Source organism: Pongo pygmaeus, chromosome 4 (genome assembly GCF_028885625.2).
Source record: "Pongo pygmaeus isolate AG05252 chromosome 4, NHGRI_mPonPyg2-v2.0_pri, whole genome shotgun sequence".
In the NCBI taxonomy this organism is placed as follows: Eukaryota; Metazoa; Chordata; class Mammalia; order Primates; family Hominidae; genus Pongo; species Pongo pygmaeus.
Window position 1 is genome coordinate 98,651,328 of NC_072377.2, and position 15,421 is coordinate 98,666,748.

The 15,421-nt window shown below is 35.6% G+C and overlaps 1 protein-coding gene across 14 annotated transcripts in view; it reads right to left on the bottom strand.

Annotated features, from left to right (window-relative positions):
• Positions 1-15,421, bottom strand: part of MCTP1 (multiple C2 and transmembrane domain containing 1) — a 609,877-nt gene that overhangs the window by 68,963 nt on the left and 525,493 nt on the right. For all 14 annotated transcript variants that reach the window (XM_054489419.2, XM_054489418.2, XM_054489417.2 and 11 more), the window contains one exon: positions 5,734-5,787. In XM_054489419.2, coding sequence (XP_054345394.1) covers positions 5,734-5,787 — 54 coding nt within the window. The remainder of the gene's footprint in view (positions 1-5,733; positions 5,788-15,421) is intronic.

Genomic DNA, 15,421 nt, shown 5'->3' on the forward strand with positions numbered 1-15,421 from the left:
TACCCTCCAGTTGTAATGTTGCTATGATTCTAGATGAAGTAGATAGTGTTCTGCAGACTCAAAGTGAGTGGGCTATCAGCTCAATGGGTGTTTAAGCACCAATAGGTTCCCAAAGGAGAAATGGATCCTTCCCTGATTTTTAATCTTATTATTTCCTCTTCTCCCAAGTAGGAGAAAACAAGAAGAAATAGCCCTTGCCTGTCCAACCATCCCTCACCCCAGATCAGAATAGATAATAAGCAAATGGGATACATTATACTGTGACTGTAAAATATACCTCAGTTTACACCCCTGGCATGAGATGTTCCTATAATCTTTCCAATTTTGCTCTAGAGCATGGGTGGGTCTATGTGGTTTTGATAGGCAGAATTCTAAGATGGCTTCCAAGATTCACACCTTCCAATAGATATATCATGATAGTCTCCCTCCCCTTGAGTGTGGGAGTGGGTTTTGTAATATGATGGTGTATTAGTCTGTTCTCATGCTGCTAATAAAGACATACCCAAGACTGGGTAATTTATAAAGGAAAGAGGTTGAATTAACTCACAATTCCACATGGCTGGGGAGGACTCACAATCATGGCAGAAGGCAAGGAGGAATAAAGTCACTTCTTACATGGTGGCAGGCAAGAGCGAGTGTGTGCAGGGGAACTCCCCTTTATAAAACTATGAGATCTCATGAGACTTATTCACTATCATGAGAACAACACAGGAAAGATCCACTCCATGATTCAATTACCTTCCACCAGGTCCCTCCCAGGACACATGGGAAATATGGGAGCTACAATTCAAGATATTATTTGTGTGGGGATACAGCCAAATCATATTAGATGAAATAGGTGGTCCCATGACTAGGTTGTGTTCTGTGGCACAATTGCCTTTAAGAAAAAGAGATTATCTTTGATGGGCCTGGCCTAATCAGGTGAGGCCTTAAAAGGAACTTGTCTCTTCCTGAAGAGATTTGAAGTACGGGAGAGACTCAACCCAACAGAGATTCTCCATTGATAGATTTAAAGATGGAGGAAGCCATGGAAAATGGCAACTAGTATCAGAAAGCCAGCAAGAAAACAAGGACCTCAGTCCTCCAACTATAAGGAACTGAATTCTATCAATACCCTGAATGAGTTTGGACATGGATTCTTCTCCAAAGCCTTCAGGTGAGAACTCAGCCTGACTGATACCTTGAATGTGACACCCTGAGCAGAGAACCCAACTGAGCTGTGCTGGACTTCTGATCTACCGAACCGAGAGCTAAAAAGTGAGTGTTGTTTTGAGCCCCTCTACCATGTGTGGCAATTTGTTATGCAGCAATAGCAAACAAATAAATGAAAACAATGCTATTCCAGTTAAATGTGGCTTAGGAATTTTTAAAAAGAAGTATTTTCCTTGTGCCTCCTTTCTTCTTGCCTTTCTCCAAAGCCTTAATCTTTTTCCCCACTGTGCAGTTATTTCATTGACTATAACTAGAAAATGCCATTTTGTCAGATTAAAATCTTCTCTCATATCACATCACTTATCGTCCCCCTAAACCCTCATAGTTCATTTGAGATGCCAGAGATGCCCAAATCTTGGGTATATTTATACATGTTTTAGGGCTGGAGAATCGAACCAGAAAACACAGATTTCAAGAATTAAAGCAAAGAATCTGTTTATTTTGAACTAACTCTAGATATGTTTCATTTGCTACATCTAGTTCTCTTGAAACACAGTAACCTTGACATAATGGCTGAAGAAAAAGGAGAAGCAATGTAAGCATAAATGGCTGAATATTTTAATATCTTTTATCAATAAACATTACTGGAATGCCACGCATTTGAATCCATGCTTTTTCTGACAAAAACCTGCATTTTATCTTCTGCTTCCTGATATCGCAGCTGGATCTTATTACAAGGGTAGGATGCACCATGGGAAGCATGCCTAAACTTTTTAAACTACAAAAGGAAAGCTGATCTTCATTAATTAGATGTCTAGATTATGCAGACTGACCACTGTATTATTATCTATAACATGGTGAAAAACACTATTATATGGCTTGTTGATAGCTCCTCCTAGGTAATTTAGCTAAGCCTTATTTGCTAAGATATTCTATTAACCACAAAGGCAGGATTTGGTGTCAGGTCAAAAAATCAGATCAAACTGTGACTTTGTGGTTGATGGTTCAGAGAATGCTCTATAACAAAGGGAATTGAGAACGCAGTATGATGTCTTTCTAACATTTAATTCAGGAAAAATGTCATCTCCAGCACGGCTTAACATAGTGCTACTACATAATGCAGATAAGTGAAAATATTAACAAGTAAATGATTCATAACGAAGACTCACCGTGTAAAACCCATATTCTCTGCCTTTGTGAAAACCATGGAATTGGATTAAAAGAGAAGCCACCTAATTTTAGATTTAAGCAAATGTGAACAATGGGTTTGAGAATGAAGGGTAAGTCTGTGGATCACAAACCCTCACCTGAATAATGATTAGCTCTTTGAATAAAAAACAAATATATTTGTTTTTAAATATATTTATATATATATTTGTTTTTAAATATATAAATATATATATATTATATATATATTTGTTTTTAAATATATTTATATATATATTTAAAAAGCCATAATCTGGAAGAACTTCAAAATCTAGGAATCCAGGTAAATCATGATTTAGCTTTTACCAACTTTAACCAAAGTCTTCCCTGGTGCTACAGTCAGTACTAAAGAAAAGCTATTACAAAGCTATTATGTTAAGTAATTATAATTTTGTCTGCTTCAACTTCTTATACCTGTGTCTTTGTCATGTATATAATTATGCAGAGGGAAAATACCCTAAGCTCAAATGAAATAAAAGATTTCAGTTTATGCCCACACGGACCTTGTCAAGTAGCCAATGACTTGCCCTTTCATTGTGAGTGACTAATATCAATGCTGGCTCTAAAGAAAGACACTTTTCATAATCGCCCAACAATCTGCTAAGTGAAAACATATGGATAGGCTTAGGAACGCCTGCCAGGGGTCTTGGCGGAATGGAAAACAGGTGCTCTCATTCTGTGCCACGTAATACCCCATTTACCCCCAAGTCCAAAGGTTATAGGACTAATAGCTGCCTTGTGGTAATCAGGGAAAGCCAAGACACTGGCCCTGGTGAAACATCTGGGACATATTTTACATACTTCCAACATATGCTTCAGGTTCAATTAAAGTGAGGCTTTGGCACATTTATTAATCTTTTTTACTTTTATCCTATAAGAGGACCCACTGACCTGACCTTACCATTATACCATATGAGAAAACAGATATAATGAGAGCTAGAGGTCAGTACCTGCTCGTACGGCAAAGAACATATTTGTTTTCTCATGAAATTCCATTACCCATGACTCTGTACACAAACTTTAAATAAAGGAACCAATGAATTTTTTAAAGTAGGAAATTACCCTTCTTCCACTCAGACACACTGATAGCCAAGACGTAACATTTACCGCTGTGAGAGCCTGTCGAGATGGAAGATGGAACCTTGCAGGATCCTTTCATATTTCCATTTCTTATAGGAAAAACTATATTTCAAGACGTCCATAAGATTCTTCCCTCTATTATTCAAGCACTTAAAAGTCTACTGTAAATTATTACATTTGAGATTTTATTCAGATACGATTTTAATGCTATCAATTGCATTATGAGTAAAAAAGAAAAACCTCCTTTTTTATCGCTCAAATAAAAGGGTTGGATTTATGAAAATCAGCTCACAGTCCTTTCACATGGAAAACACACTGCTTGTCGGCATCCTGTACAGAAGAATACAGTTGAATTCACACTGCAATTTAAGCACTCACTTTCAATCAACTTTGGTAACTAGATCTGAAAATGTGTTAGAAGCAGGGTGTCAATTTCAGACTACCAAACACTAGATTACAATAGATGTTACTCCACAGATTTGGTGTTATTTCCCCCGGGCATGTTCCCCTCGACATCTATGTTTTGGTGAGCTGATTAACCAGGTGTGTCTATTTCTCATATCTAACATCCTCTCCATTAAAAATGGCCATAAAAAGGGGAGAGATTAGAAGTACAGAATATCAACAAACTGACTAAAAACATAGGCTGACTTCAAGAAGGGACATTAAGTACTAGACTTCACTAAGGGTTTCCATTTATTAACATTTCTGGGGAAACGCCTGCTGCTGGGATGGATCTTTATGGTGGCTTTAATAATAAAGCAGCAACAAGCAAGAGAAAATGGCCATAAATGGATGGCAGCTCAGTGTTTATCAGCAGAGAAATGATGATTCAGAGCTGGCATATTGAGTTAAAATACAAGCTCTCTACAGCTCTACAACTGACCTTAGCAATAAATCATATCATTTATTGCCAGAAATGTATGCTCATGTTATTTAACATTAAAAACAAGCACATATGTGTTTTTGCAGGAAGGAGATTTTGTTAGTTTATGTTTGATGATGTTGCTAATGACTAAATGATGTACAGAAGAAAAATTTCACATAAAAGCTCTGTCGATTTAAAAATGTTTGAAATAGCGTTAGAAGGGAGAAAGTGTGTGTGTGTGTGTGTGTGTGTGTGTGTGTGTGTGTTTCTGTTTTCCTTCAAGCATTGAATATTAGGAAAAAAATCATGTGGAGAGTTAACTAATCACTAAATTTTTTGACATTTCTCGTGCATGCTTCCAACACACAAATTATTTTATTTTTGGAGACACAGCCTTTGGTGGCACACAAATTCTTACACTGGGATATAACTGTACATCTTTACTGGAATCAAAGGTCAAGGGCATAAATTAAAATATACTGTTTTCCTCCTTTCTCCAAAAAAAAATTTCACTGCTTTACTACAATATAAGTCAGATTCTGGTGAAGGTAAAAAATCTGGTTTTACATGCCAAACAATGTGGAGATAATTAACGATTTTCTCTCCTCTGCCTCCCAATCTCACCCTAGGACTTTTTAGATTTTAGGTCTGGAAATGCCCAGACATGATGATGTAACAGCATCACTATCCTCTTTGCGATAGAAAGCAGTAGTTCCAACCCCAGCCACTGCTGCAGTGGTGCAAGATCATTCTAATTTCTACCTCCAGTTGTCCCCCCTCCCTAGGGGACAACCAATCCAAGCAGTCCCAGAAACTGCTGTTATTTACTGTGGTCACCCTCCCCAAATCAACCAGCGATCAAATATAAGCCTCTCTAAATGGGTTTTCCTAATGGAGAAACCACGTGGCCATTCCAAACCTCAGCAAGGGCGGTGAGCACTGGGGTTATTTAAATGTCCTCTGGAGCACTCGGCACATTCATGTCCTTTTGCTGAGCAACTGTTTGAAAATTACAGATGACAATATCCATGTTCAACTCATGCAGGCTATTTTTTCACTCTCTCTTCCCCCAAAGCATGGCCCGATTTGTAATACTCAAGATAGGACAAATTTTTGCCCTTCAACAACAGTCGTCACTGCTGTTATCTTCACGAGAGCTATCAAGTTCCAGACAAGCTGAATTATTATTATTTTTTTTTGTTGTTCCTGGCAAAAAAATATTTGACCCAGCTCTGGACAAAAGCAGAGAGGATTTATAGCCTTCTCTCCCTCTTTGCAACGTGCAGTGGCATTGTTAGGATGATAAACAGCACTGTCCAATTTTCTGGACTCAAACACTTCAACTCCTTTTTTAACTGTCTGTGAAAACAGTGTCATGTCTACATTTCCCCATCCCCAGGTACCCAAGTGCTGGGAAAGATAATTACCTTGTCATCTTTGTCATCTTCTTCTTCCTCGTCCTCTAGCATGTCCTCCACTACCTGCAGACAGAAACAGAAGTCGTTTTTTGTGCTCTTAAAGGAGAGAATTTTGTTCTGTCATTTTGAACCTTTTGGAAATGAAAACTTTATTAACATTTGAAACAGGCACACTGAGAAGGGATATTTGATCTGGAGATAGTGATTAGGAAAATGCTCTGCCTTTAATTGATTAAAACCAGGGAACCAAATCCCAGTTAGGAGAACCGGATTTACGTGAAATGTTTTGTGACAACCTAAAGAATTTGAAATATGCATAAGGTAAACCAACATTAATCTGGGGGATGCTTTAAATCAGGAAATTTCCCTTCTACCGATTCTGCTGTCTGTATTAATCAGGCACTTTAAATTTAGAACTAGATAACTAGGCATGAAACAGCTCTGCTATTTCTAATTTACTTTTCACCAAACTCTAAGATTAAAAAACCATGTCTGTTAATTGATTCATGCTGGTGTTCTATGGCATAAAACTAACAACATATTTTTTGGCCCAAATTTTAATTCTTATGTATAAATGTCAAGTCTTGCCTCTCTCTTTTTGATTTTGTGGATTACCCAAAACTCTCGTTTTAATTCTCTGTGATTTTACACAAGAATATCATGAGAATGCATAGTATAATAAAAGGAAACTCAAAATAATACATAATTACATGTGTATAGTGTTTGTATAACCCACATGGCTGGATATGCATATATGTATTTTTTAATGGCTATTTAGCCTACCTCAGCAGAATGGAATAGTCATTTTGGATTTCCCAAATAACTTCCCTTTGCATTGATCAACATATAATCGTAGGCATTCAGAATGGGACTTCACTCCATTTTCAGGCTTTTTAAAATGGTTTTCCACACTTCACAAACATACACATATGCACGCCACAGAAACCTACAGCTTAAAAAACTTTGGGAGAAGTGTTGTTATTCAAGTAAGACCCAACTTATTGTGTTTATGACATTTGATATGGTTTTTAAATTCCTGTGTTTTTTTTTTTCTGATCCTGTATCTCTGAATAGACTCAACAGAATCATGGTTATCAAATATTTTAAAACTTTTCTCCCAAAGTTCATATTAGAGGACAGAGACACCTAGCCCTCCTTTCCTGTTTTTTTTTTTTTTTGATACAAACAGGAATATTCTATGGGTGAACACTTTAATAACCAAGACTGTATTATGAAAAGAGTTACATAAACTGAGATAACATATCAGAACTCTGTTATTCCTAATAATTTTTCTCAAATATTCTAAAAGCATTAACTGATTTAAAAGCATAACACAAACCTCCAGGTCTCATGAATGAATATATAATGAAAGCATCTGACAACCTGTGAGACTGTTCCTAATTTAATGTCATGCTTTAAATCTTCTGTTAAATGGTAGAATTTTGAGGTCTTTCATTTGGACATTCAGCTTTCAAAAGAATCACAGTAGTGCAATATGCAGTTTTGCATATCTGATGAGAGCTTACACTTACTTCGGAGACATACAAAGCAATGAAGCTTCAACAAGAAAGATGGACTCTTGACAGTCTCTCTAACTATATTCAGCTACTCCATAGCATTTATTATAAACCCCTTTGTCCAAGGCACATAGTGCTAGGTAATGTGGGAATACACAGATAACCCACAAATACTTCCTTCTTTACTCCTATCAGCCCTCAAATGGCTTATAATCCAGCAAAATTTAAACAGGGTTGATCAGATAAGCTTTCATGTTAACCTTTCATTTCCTCACATTTAAAGTATTCACATCACACGTACAAAGACAATAGTGACAATATATAGTTGAAGTGATATATGCCAGGCTATTCCAAATTGGGCTATTTGTGAGGGAGGTTTAAGATGGAAAAGAAGCTGCATTGGTACATTGTGTTGCATCAGAAGAATTCACCTAACACTTATAAGATTTTCTGAAGTGATGATTGTTTTGTACCTGTAATAAAATTATCTTTTAGATTTAAATGAAGTATTTTTTTTTGCTGAAATTACCCATGCAGATTCTTATCAAATACATCAAGGAAAAGGAGATGAATACTATACTTTCACTCCTGTGAATAAAGTCATTATTATAGCTACTTATAATTAAGAATGTATAATATGCCTCCTCTCTGCAGTACTTATTATCATATTTCAGGTGCTATGAAGGCAGAATGGTCGTGGGCTGTGCCTAGCAGATTGTCAGGTACATAATAGGTGTTTAAGAAATATTTGTTGATTGAGTGAACAAGTGAATGCATCATCTACCCTTCATATCATTTAACACACTTTTGGGTAAAGTGTCTATCATGTATCTCACAGAACTGACTTAGTTTACCTGGAAGGACTTACACCTAATCAATGATGCAGATTTATAAAAGCAAATATTCAAAATGCCTTCAAACATTTGCCTGGGAATAGAACCCATGAATATTTAACCATTAAGGTTGGAGAATCTCCACTATCTTCAAATTAATTTTCAAAAATTCAAAATAAGATTAAGCCATAAACAAGCCAGTAGCTTAATTTACACATTTTACAGATCAGCTGTGGATCTTATGTTCAAGTATGACTCAAAGAGGTCTACAGAATCAGGCTCTTCATTTGCAAAACCCAAACTGTTCTTACCCTGCACAAGTGGGTAATTGGCTACGCACAATTGCTCCACAAATGTGCAGCCAGAACCACCCAGTACAACCATTTGCTTTTACATTTGGCAGAAAAGTGTTGTGTTAGTGAGAGGCCTTTTTGCTGTGTTTTAGCGCTCTAGTGAGGGCCTTTCCCCTCCTCCAGTGCCTTTTTAAAGTTACATCATAAACATCTACAAGTGAGGATTTATAATACAGATGGTTTCCTATTGATGCCTTTAAGCTGCTTCAGAACATATCCCACTATTACATTTTGCTCAGATGAAGCTGAAGGTGCCTTAGAAAATGGAGATGATAATAGCACCTATCTCCCAGTGTTAAGGATCCAATGAGATAATGCATAAGAGTGCTTAATACAGTTCCTGTGTCAAAGGAAGTACTCAAAAATGTTAGCTATTAATAAAAATAAAATAACATCAAGTTACTATTTTAAACATTAATTTTTGGAAATTAAATAATATATTTTTTCCTGGACAAAATATTCTGTGCTCTTAATGATACACAAAATTCTGGTTCATGTTTTCACTGACCATAAGAAACACATGGAGGGTACAGGTAGAAGTGTGGATAAAGATTCCAAATTAAAATGATGATGCTTTCACAACTAACTTTCAGGCTCTAATGGTCCAGTGAAATGGATGGCTTTGAGGACAAGAGTGTCTCAGAAGCTGAGCTGTGCTTTAAGACATGAGCTCTAGCCAAATGCAATGAACATTGAAACTGCAAACTGAGCTTTTAAAAACAAACTGTATATATCACTGAAGTGCATTTAATGACTGCACAAAATTGCAACCCTTCCCAGAGAAATCAAATAACACCGCTATTTAGGATGAGAGTGCTGGAGTTTAACACTTAACTAAGGAAAACAAAAGAAAGGAGCCCTGGTATCAAATTCTAGTTCTTTCCTCTTCATATAAAACCAAATAAGCACTACATCGTTTTGTTTTCAAGTATACAAAGTCCAGTTGCCCAAACGCTTGTCGGCAATAATTTAATTAACAACATATACTATACGCAGGATTTCCTTGAAGGGGAAAAAATGAAGAGTGACGAAAAATCATGTAGTAGAAAAGATACATTTACGAAGTTCGGTTTTTTCTCTTTTTTCTTAAGGGGGAATATCTCAGATAGGCTCTAGAATTCTCTTTCCAAATTATGCTTTCTGATACCTTGCTTGAAAGCAAGTAGTATTAATCAAACAAAGGAAGGGCACTAGGGAAATCAGAAAGATGTAATGCAAGCAGTTAAAAGTGACATGACCTTCTGTAATGTCGCTCGTCACAGACTTATATGCCACACACTCCAGGAAGGTCTTGAAAGAAACTGATTCTTGGTACTATTCCTTGAATGTAATACTAATAAAGATGACATTTAAAAAAACACACATAGACAGCCCCAAATGCAGCATGCCAGCTACACTGCAGCCAGAGAGTAAGTAGATAACATTATTTTAAAAAGCATATTTCTTCCTCTATATTCAATATTTGCTGAACATTTGTCGTTAACATAAAATATAATATGTGGCTATACATTTAAAAAATACATTTCCAAAATTAAACAAAATTGTATCTATAGACCATATATTTTATGTGGTTTTAGAGGAGCTCTCGTACTGTTACAAGACTTCTAATTGTAATCCAACACAACGAAACACTTCTTGATTTGCAAGGAAAATGTTATTTGACTGGAAATGTTAATAGTGATGTCGATAATCTGAATAAAAATGTGACATGTTTGGTATTATTCTCCCAGAACAAAAATGTATAAGGGAGGTGACCAGAAGGATGCAGTAACAAGAAAACCAATGATGAAAGGATGAGGAAAAGTGGGTTCAGGTAAACTTCATTATTAAAATCATTATGAGATAGTGGATACTAAATATTGCTTTTTAACACCAATTTAAGGTGTATGTTTAATATGACAAGAGGGGGTTAAAAGGCCAATACTTCATATTATAATTTTTCCATGAGTAAATTCTTCCACTTATTTAAATCCCTTCGAAGAAAAAGGAACCAAAAAAAAATCTTGGTTATGTTAACCTTGGAAGGATTGAGTACTCTGCAACCAAACCTTTCAAAAGCCAGTGCTGATACAAACCAGTTTCTTTCATGTGTTTACTTCTTTTCCTTGGAATTAAATGGATGTTTTGCTATGTTCAAAATGAATAGTTGCACAACTCAAATTGCTTTACTCAAATATGGTCTATAAAAATGCAACACGTTTACACATTTAAAGAAGAAATCACTGCTGTCCAGATGTGCAACCATGTTAAAATATTAAAGAAAACTGACACAAAAGAAACAAGTTTCATATTTAGTTTCATATTCATAGATCATCCAAACTTGTACAGATGCTTATATTTGGATACATTACAAACTAAATGCCTATTTCTACCCTAGAGATACGGAAGAATTTGGGGAGAGTAGTATTCTTCAACACGGTCTGGAGTTCATTTATATCACTGTGTTTGTGCGTAAACCAAGCAGAACGTGCATTTGTGTGCCAATTGGTTTATTACACGTGTAAGTATGATATGAAATGATGGAATGTCTATTGATGGAGAAGATGCATATAATCACTCAAATGATTTCAAATCACTTGAAAGTACTGAAGGTAAGGCTAAAGACTTTTGTGGTAAGATCTTTATAGGTGTGCTAGTGCAGACATTTTTACGACAGGACACTACTTCTCACAAGATTTTTGAGAAGAAACTTTTGCAAACTGGTATAATTAACTGTATACATAATTCACTCCATGTTTGTAAGAATAATAAGACTCAATCAAGTCTGGGATATACTGTTTCATCCAGTACATCTCGAAAGCAACTGCATATATGATGGCTGCTTAGTTTGATTCACGCTATTAAGGATTTGACCTTGGAGTATTTCAGCTATAGTAGTCATCAAGATAACTGAATCACTAGATGTAATAATAATTAGTGTGATAGGCTTGCCAGGGAGGCTGAATATATTGCAATACAAAAGAAGGCAGAATAAAAAAAAAAGCATTAGTACTTACTACTAAAAGACTTCCTGATTTTTACAGAGACACTCAAATACAATTATTCTTCTCGCAAAATGCATTTCCTTGGCTCATTCTGGGAAGTGCCACATTGTAATTTAGTCTGATTCTTAATAAGGAATGTGGCTTTAATGTGACTATCAGATGACTTTTGATGCATGCCACTGATTACGTACAGCATGGCTTCTGCATCATCAACAGCAGTATTTGCTGTATAATCTGGTTTGCTATAAGGAGCAAAGACAGTAAATTTACTTTACTGACCAAAAGTATGTTACCTTTTATTTTCTTAAGTGTCAGCTTAATATGCAGAAAAACTCTTCCATTAAGAAAGGCAAAACAATAACAAATTCTATAATCAGTATAATCCTCTTAAATTTCTTTTCATATTTCCTTTTCGGTATTCTTAAGTGTTCATTCTTATTCTCACACAAAGCACTGTGAACAGAATTCTAGAGTTTATTTGAACTCTGTCTCCATCTAAAGGCTTTACAATGTATTGGGTTTTTCGCTTGCAGGAAAATTCTAATCTTGGTGTCTTTAGGATATTGCATATTAATTCAATTGAGTAGGAAAAAATAGGTCAACTATTAACCTGGAATGTGCTTTTTAAATAATAACGCTTTTATGAAACTATATTATTTGTCAAGGGAAAAAAGTATACACCAAAGGCCAAAAAATTGAGTTGTTTAATGTGCTTTGAAAGTAAAATTAAAAGCTAACTCAACTCACCACGAATCTACTTTATAAAATTTAATGTTTTCAAAATACTTTTGTACATTAATAATAGAGTACAAATAAAAAAGAAAATTATGTACTTAAGCCTCTATATTTAGAACCAATTTTTCCATTCCAGAACCTCAACTTTGTAATAAAAAGGCATAATTTTAAATGTTTCAAACTCTGAAAATCTTAGAAATTGTTTTTAAGTGTCTAATAAAAGGTCCACATTATTTAAAAAAATTTCTGCAAAGCAAGAAAAGGGAGCTGCTGTGACATTTTAAAGAGTAGCATGTCCTGCAATCTTCCAAATATCCTTTGCTCCAACCCCATCAATAATTTTGGGAACTGCAATAGGCAAGTTATTTTTCAGGTAAATGCACAGTTTAGCACAAGTATGCAAAATACTATAGAAATACTGGAATATATTTCCATATACGATTCCATATATGGAACAGTATTGAAAATACTACACTTTGGGAACATTAGGGATCTTTAAAGAATATACTTTGAAAACAACAACAACAAAAAATTTATCTTGGAGATTAATGTCAGCAAACTTTTGGACCATATTGATCTGTTAGGTTTGATTCACTTAAATTTATAGCAGCTCCCTATTTTAAGCAATCTGTTGTGGGTCATAAAGAGGGTGAGTGGAATGGGTGTACATTTGCAAAGAATATTCTGACACTAATTTTAGTTTTCTTTTTCTTTTCTTTTCCATCTAGAATATTTTGAGGCCTGAGGACATTATGTCAGAGAATTTAACTTTAAAAATGGAGCATGTTTTGTATGTCAAAAAATCATATAGTCAGAAAACTTCAGTTCTTATATCCTTTTCTATAAATAATGATATTTTTTATCTTTTTTATATAAAGAATAATCACCTCACAAAAGAAAGTCCTAGTGGGTTTAGACCTACATTTGGACTGAAAAGAATGTCTGTGGTGAATGGTGAATTGTAGCATAAAAGCCTGAATGAAAAGAATGTTCACGAAACTTCACACAAAACCTCCAAACCGTTATATCATGAGCTTCCCACAATATAACACAGAGCTCTATATCCCAGGAAAAGCCTGCCTGGTCTACTTATCATTTCTGCTTTATGTAGTGTACTGCATGATTGCTAAATTAGTGTATAATGCATTTATAATATTTATAGTACCAACATTTAGTTAAATAACCTTTATGTAAGATTTATGTTGATTTTTTTTATTTCTCATTTAATGGCAAATTATGAAGAGCATGTTTCATAAAGATAATTCTCCATTTAAATTCATCAGTCCATTAAATATTAAAATTATGTTTCTGATGCAATTGAGAACAAATTTGTCCAGCTTCAGTGATTATTTGCACTCATAAAAATTAGGCTTGATTAATAAAATTTAAATGCTTGATTAAGATGACATTTTCATGTTCCATTCTGATTTATTAGAATTAGTCTCCATCTCCAGGCCTGGTATGCTGGTGTAGGTTTACCTTTCTCCTCCTCTTACCCGACATCCTGAGCGAGCTGTTAGAAAGGAGGATTTTGCTTTTGGACTCAATGATGATTTCAGTGAAACGCCCTGTTCTTTGCTCATGGTACTGCCTGTCTTTGTCTTCATGCACTGTGCACAGTGGAGATTTGTATTACAATAATCAAGAAAAATGTTTCTTTTAAATATCTATGGATATGACCTGTAAAATGGCATATGCTTATGGTATTCCTGTAAAATTCAGTTACTAAGGTGCTTTAAATTGTTGAAGATTGCTTTGCTCAAATTTCTTCATATGCTTTTATTGATAAAAATATAGTTTTTGTTTTTGTGGGACTTCCGTATACATTGCAAGGGGACTATGGATACAGGAAATCTTACTGTGGCAATGCTATTATCTTTGCCTACAGGCTTAAAACCAAGAAAAATGACTCATGGCCATGAAAAACCATTCTCTTCCACAGGACTTACAAGGGAACTCTTCAAGAGATATACTGACATATAATGTCTAAGCCCCCATTTGCTTGCTGTTTTACACATGGCAAAGTTCCCAGGTGTCATCTATTACGCATTTACTTTTTTTTTTTTTTTTTTGAGACGGAGCCTCCCTCTGTCGCCAAGGCTGGAGTGCAGGGGCGCAATCTCGGCTCACTGCAAGCTCCGCCTCCTGGGTTAACGCCATTCTCCTGCTTCAGCCTCCCGAGTATCCGGGACTACAGGTGCCCACCATCACGCCCGGCTAATTTTTTTTGTATTTTAAGAGAGACAGGATTTCACCGTGTTAGCCAGGCACTTACTCTATGCTTAACATGTTGTGTTAATTGTCTCTTAAATTCTTAGAAGACTCCAACAAGGTACCTATTGTCCCCATTTTATTGGTGAGGAAATTGAGGCATAGCAGAATGAATACACTTGTATGGCTAACAAGTAGAAGGTTTGGAATTTAATCCCACATCTTCTGAATTTCAAAGCTTGGGCTTTTAACCTCAAGCCACTGGAAAGATATAGTGGTAACGCTTATCTTAAAGGTGTTTTTGCTGTTGCCTATGGGAGTATAACCCATTTGAAAACTTTATTTAGGTAAACTGACTTTCTCTTGTTTAAGCAAGGCTACCAGAACATTCAGTTAGTTTTTAAAGAACTGATAGCGTATACTAGTTTCCTTTTTTTGTATAATGAAGTAAATTCAGTAAGTAACAAATGACAAAAAATGTCCTTGAAGGTATATTTTAGTTTGGTCACTGAAACATACTGTTTCAGTTCTATGTACACAAGGGTAGAAACGCCTTAAAGTTGTATGCTCTTGACAAAGGTATCTCATACAATGCTTTAAAAAACGAACACAAAACTCTCAGCGTTATTGGACTCCTAATACTTCTGATTTATAAACACTTTCCACAAGCAGATAAAGACATATCATCTGGTTTCCACTTTTAGTTTGTTAATTCGGGTCTTATAATTTCTTGTCACCTTTCTGAACCAAGGACAATAATTCTCCACAAATATATGAAACTCTCTGCCACCACCACCCTTCCCCCCGCACCACCACACAGAGAACAATGATCAAGACTAGAAATGCAAACTAGTTCTAAGGTCATAAGTCAGCCAGAAGGTGCTTCTGTTGGCCCCTTTTTCTCCCTCCCTCCCTCCCCATGTTTAGAATAGTTTGGCTCTCTGCCCAGAGGAGAGTGTAAAGTCATTTAGAAAGAACAATCAGGAAATTGGTAGGATAACACATCTACCCTCAAACCAAAATTGTGGGTATCCTTTTTTCCTCCCCAGTCTTACATCTCAATT